Raw genomic sequence first — 6,086 nt, 5'->3', positions numbered from 1 at the left:
ATGCTCTAGCATATGTACAAATGCTAGAACAGCAGCAAGAACAGACCAACGCTGACGTCGCCATTCTCAAAATGGAGATCACAAAAATTAAGGCCAACGAATGTCCGGCGGCCTCCCACTCCGGATCTAAGGGACGGCGCCAGAGAGGAAATCTGCCACCTCCTCCTCATCTGGTTGGTGATGGACGGCCACATAGAGTCTCAGTCCATGATCGTTTGGACCCACCATTGACAGAGCACCGAGTCGGGGATAGCGCTCGCTTTAGGCAGCAACTCTCCCTAGTTCATCAACGTCTTGGCAATGGTGCGGGACTTAGAGGAAGATGAGGGCAACGAGAAGGGAGCCCACATACTATTTTCTCGAGTTCATCGGCTGGAGACGAAAACTCCCAGGGCTCCCAGAGTTACGATACCGTAGAATTTCAAGACAACGATCAGGCTCTCATCCCATATGAATCTGAACGGCGACGAAGCCGAACGCCGCAAAGAAACGGGAAAGGTCCCCAAAGCCATCGCATTGAACATGATGAAGTCCCTCGGGAAAAGACCTACGATGGACGAGCAACAAATTCAGGAAGCGCTCGGAATCTTCCTCGTGAAAAAAGCGTAAGTGTGGTCGTTCGGCAAGACTATCATCCTAGCCATCAAAGGGTCTATGATACTGAAAATCTTCCAGAAGAGGACCACAGAAGGCCGTAGAGAAGAGAGAGAGGGGATCTCAATGTCAACATGATGTGATGACAGAAAAAGAGAAGGAACAGGAATACCGAGCATCGAAAAAATCTCGGAACACTCGGGAAGGTCTCCCTCCTCGGCCAACTCACAAGTATCAATTGAAAAAGCTGACAGAGTCTCCCTTCTCGGCTAAGATCCAAGACACCTTGCCGAAGCCAGGGCTTCATCTCCCGAAGTTTCAGAAGTTCGACCCCAGCACAACCGAAGCATACACCCATCTCATCAGTTACAGAAGCACCATCTCATGCGTTACCGATGATGACGCCATCATGTGCAAAGCATTTCCCTCGAGTCTTGGGCGCCTTGGCCTGTTATGGTTTAACCAATTAGAAGCAGGATCAATCCATAGTTTCAAAGAGCTTGAAAGGGCTTTTAACTATCGGTTCATCACAAGCAACAAGCAAGCCAAGGAAGAAGATGCCCTGGCACAGATGAGGAAGAGGCCCGGCGAAACACTTCGGAAGTATGCCGAGCGTTATTGGCAATTGTTTAACAAGATACCCAGCGTTGATTAGTACTGGGCGACAAGGAACTTCAAAAATAGATTGGAAACAGGAAGCAAGATTTTAGATGAGCTGGCAATACGGGCACCCCATGGAATGAACGAGCTAATGAGGACGGTTGAACAGTTCTGTTCCTATGAAGAGTTCCTCGCCGAACGAGAACTTCAAGGAGGACAAAACTCAACCGCACCCTAAAGCCTTCATGTCCCCACGCCCCAAATTGCACCCTCAAAGCCTGTGGTCGCGGTCCAGCCGAAGAAGCAGGTCAACACAGTCAAGATGGCAGACAAAAAGGGTCCGAAAGCCCATGACTATATAGCCGAAACCACCATTTTTAAAGAGCCCATTTACTTTCTCCTCCTTACGTTAGAGAGGGAACCATTCTTTGTCTGGCCGAACCCTCCCAAGTTGAACACAGAAGAAGGTAATAATAATAGTCGGAAGAGATGCTCATACCACAATGAGCTTGGGCATTACACCACGGCTTGCGCTCCGTATAAAGCACTTTTGGAAAATCTGGCGGAGCAGGGACTTCTCGATGACCATATTGATTGGACCAAAATGCCGAGGAGACAGCCGAATGCCGGTGGACGAAATCCTATTCCCCGTCCGATCGGAGTCATCAACATTATTCACGGACCAACTACAAGGGAGGCAGCAAAACAGCTTCGTCTAGAGCTCTACAAAGCTCAGAAACTTACCCAAATTTTTTCTATCGATCGTGCTCCTAAGCGGATAAAGACGCTTGAGCGTCCCTGCTCAATCACTTTCACCAAGCAAGATCTTCAACGAATCCAAACACCCCATAACGACACTCTGGTGGTCACAGTTCAAATCTCAACTCACTCCGTTAAAGGGTGCTCGTAGATCAGGGAAGCTCGGCGGAAGTGATATACTTATCCCTCTTCAAGGAGCTCAAAATCCCAGAGTCATGCCTTCTCCCAGCAGAAGTTCCCCTAATTGGATTCAGTGGAACGCCCGTTTGGCCGCTCGGTAGGATCACCCTCCCCGTTGTTTTAGGCTCGGTTGATTCTAATCTGGAGTTCGTCATCGTGGACGCCCCGAGTCCGTACAACGCAATCCTCGGTCGAAATTGGCTCCATTCCATAAAAGCCGTCGCCTCAACCTACCACCAGGTGGTTAGATACATCGGTGCTCACGGCAGACAAGAAGATCTAATGGGAGACCAGTTACAAGCCAGACAATGCTACGTTTCAGCCGTCGGAAAGGCACCAAGCTCCAAACGTGTACACTGGGTTGAAGTCTAAGACAAGCCGGTTCTTGAGGACGTCGGATCTCTTCCGGAAGAGAAATCAATTGAAGACCTTGTCAAATTCCCACTCAACGAAGATGCATCGCGGTATTTCATGCTCGGCACAGGTTTGCCTGAGGCCGAGCGCAAAGAAACGTTTCAGTTCCTAAAGAACAATATTGAAGTCTTTGCCTGGATGCCGTATGACATGCCAGGTATCAATCCAAAGCTCATTCAGCACTCACTCAATGTCTCCAAATCGGCAAAACCAGTGATCCAAAAGCCTCGGCGATCGGCAACCATTCATGCTGAAGCAGTAAATGAAGAAGTGAGCAAACTCCTTGAGGCGGGTGCCATTAAGGAAGTGCAATATCCCACTTGGCTCGCAAACCCTGTGGTGGTAAAGAAGAAAAATGGAAAATGGAAGGTCTGCATGGACTACACCAATTTGAATGATGCTTGCCTAAAGGACTGCCTACCCCTTCCGAAGATAGACCAATTGGTAGATGCAACAGCAGGTCATGCTCGGCTCAGTTTTTTGGATGCTTACAGAGGTTATCACCAGATTGCCATGAACCCAGACGACATGGAAAAGACAGCTTTTATCACCCCCAGGGGCCTCTTTTGCTACCTTGTCATGCCGTTCGGTCTTAAGAACGCAGAGGCCACATTTCAAAGAATGGTCTACCTATTGTTCGGAATACTCATCGGTGAGATCATGGAAGCCTATATTGACGACATGGTAGTCAAAAGTCTCAAAGCCGAGAACCACCTCTCCCACCTTGCCGAAGTCTTTGCAATACTGAAGAAGTACAAACTTCGACTCAACGCCGACAAATGCGCCTTCGGCGTCAGCTCTGGAAAGTTCCTTGGTTATCTCGTCACTTGGCGTGGCATCGAAGCAGATCCGAACCAGATCTCCGCAATCCAGCAATTAAAACCACCATCGACTCCTCGGGAAATTCAGAAGCTAACAGGGATGGCGGCGGCCCTTAATAGGTTTATTAGCTGCTCATTAGATAAATGCCACGTTTTCTTCCAAACCTTAAAGAAGCAAAGCCGACGAAACTTCAAATGGACGGAAGATTGCGACACAGCCCTAACCGAGCTGAAATCTTACCTTTGTTCGGCCCCGCTTCTCGTCAAACCAAAGGCTTTTGAAACTCTCCACCTCTACCTAGCTATTTCTCCACATGCTGTTAGCTCGGCACTTATTCGACGGGAAGGCCTTGAAGACCAACCCATTTACTTCACTAGCCGAACCTTACTCCCAGCTCAAACCAGATATCTACCACTGGAGAAGCTTCTTCTAGCATTGGTTACAGCTGCTCAGAAATTACTCCCTTATTTTCAGGAGCACCCTATCATAGTCCTCATAGAGTTTCCACTGAAAAACTTCCTAAGGAAGGCCGATCTATCAAGTAGAGTATCTCAATGGGCGGTTGAATTAGCAAACTTTGATATTCATTTTGAGCCTCAAACAGCAATCAAGGCCCAAGTATTGGCAGACTTCATTGCTGAATTCACTCTTGGAAACCCAGACGAAGAAGCGTTGGTTAGGCCTGATTATGGAATGCTAGAACAACACAAGGCTCGCAAAACATGGAACTTATTCAGTGGAGACGTTTGGAAGCTACACGTTGATGGGGCATCAAACAGCAACGGTGCGGGTGCAGGGGTTGTCCTTGTAAACCCTTGTTGCGTCCTTCATGAAAGTGCTATCACAATCAACTTCCCAGCCACAAACAACGAAGCTGAATATGAAGCACTGCTAGCTGGGCTCCGAGCCGCAACAAGTTTACAAGTTGAAGACCTACACGTTTTTTGTGACTTTCAACTGATCGTTAACCAAGTAATAGGGGATTATGAAGCTCGGGACCCAAGGATGCTAAAGTATCAGGCTACGGCTCTTGAGCTAATACGAGGGTTCAAGGGATTCCACATTGAACAGATCAACAGAGAGAACAACGCTCATGCCGATGCTCTGGCAAGTTTAGCCTCGGCAAGCAAAGCATCTGAATATAGACACATCAGCCTTGGCGAGATCCACCAGCCAAGCTTTGAAGTCTCGGAGGAAGTTCTCAGCATTTCCCTCGGTCCTAGCTGGATGGATGAAATAGTCTCCTTCCTCAAGAATGATACGCTCCCTCCGACAAAAAGGAGGCCCATCGTGTACGCAGCAAAGCAGCCCACTATTGGATCTCTGAGAACGGCCAACTCTACAGGAAAAGCTTCACAGGGCCATATCTTCGAGTCGTTCATCCGACCGAGGTCCCAACAATTTTGACCGAACTTCACTCTGGAAGCTACGGTTGTCACTCCGGCGGGTGTTCCCTCTGTCAGAGAGCTCTAAGTCAAGGATACTTCTGGAAAGGAATGAAGAAGGATTGTGAAGAAGTAGTCAAAAAGTGCAAACCCTGCCAACTTTTTTCTCCTATACCAAAGCAGCCCGCTCAATCCCTCAAACCTATCACCAGCCCCTGGCCCTTTGCTCAATGGGGCTTGGATATAGTTGGCAAACTTCCAACTGCCCCTGGAGGCTTCAAGTTTTTGATAACTGCAACGGATTATTTCTCAAAGTGGGTGGAAGCCGAGCCACTGATCACCACAACCACCGAAGCAGATGTTCGGCGATTCGTTTGGAAGAACATCGTAACAAGGTTCGGCATGCCTTATGCAATTGTTTCGGATAAAGGCTCCCAATTCGTCGGCAAAGAATTAACAGGACTTTGTGCTGAGTTCGGAATTAGATTTTTTAATTCAACCCCATCCTACCCCCAGGGCAACGGTCAGGCCGAAGCAACAAACAAGACAGTGTGCGCTGGCATCAAGCGTCGGCTAGACTCCAAACGAGGAAAATGGGCCGAGGAACTGCCTCGGGTTCTCTGGGCCTACAGACCTACTCCAAGACGCTCTACTGGCCAAACTCCCTTTGCAATGGCATTCAGCATGGAGGCTGTTATTCCACTTGAATCCAGGTTCCCAACCCTGCGCATTGAAACTTTTGATCTAAAAACCAACGATGAAGCAATAGCAACCGAGCTTGTTTTAACCGAAGAAAAGAGAGACGAAGCCCAGCTCAAACTAGCCAGCTACCAACAGGAGGTCGCTAGGGGCTACGATCGGAATGTGAGGATCAAAAAGTTCAGAACTGACGACTGTGTTTGGAGGAAAGTTGTCCGAGCCAGCCAGAAGACTAAATTCAAACCTAATTGGGAAGGTCCCTATAGGGTGGTCAAGGAGGTTGGCAACGGCTCATACAAGTTGGAAGATAAAGACGGAAGGGAAATTGAGAACCCCTGGAATGCTCTAAACCTCAGGAAGGCATACCTTTGAAGTTTCTCCTCAGTTTTGGTTTATCACGGCCTCTATCAGTTTATTACTTATTACTTAGCAAAATTCTGTACCTATTCTGGCCAACTCTTTACTTAATGAGAAGTCCCACCTATTCCTGAAGCATTAATACTCTCTATTATTCGATTACATTGTTCAAACTTCGATCACTTAAGTTCGGTATTCTGGCCTTTACAAATACGTTTGGATCAATCATCTGCAAAACACATCGTGGCTCGGACAACTTGATTTCTAGCCACAACA

General features: G+C 48.0%; 1 protein-coding gene across 1 annotated transcript; it reads left to right on the top strand.

The window, feature by feature from the left end:
* The first annotated feature begins 1,516 nt into the window (after nt 1-1,516).
* Nucleotides 1,517-2,505, top strand: LOC131313949 (uncharacterized). The gene is made up of 2 exons (XM_058342444.1): nt 1,517-1,988; nt 2,105-2,505. Exons 1-2 carry the CDS (start codon nt 1,517-1,519, stop codon nt 2,503-2,505), a joined length of 873 nt encoding a protein of 290 aa, XP_058198427.1.
* The last annotated feature ends 3,581 nt before the right edge of the window (nt 2,506-6,086 follow it).

This window comes from Rhododendron vialii, chromosome 13a, assembly GCF_030253575.1.
Source record: "Rhododendron vialii isolate Sample 1 chromosome 13a, ASM3025357v1".
NCBI classification, from domain to species: Eukaryota; Viridiplantae; Streptophyta; class Magnoliopsida; order Ericales; family Ericaceae; genus Rhododendron; species Rhododendron vialii.
This window is presented reverse-complemented; position numbering and strand designations above follow the sequence as displayed.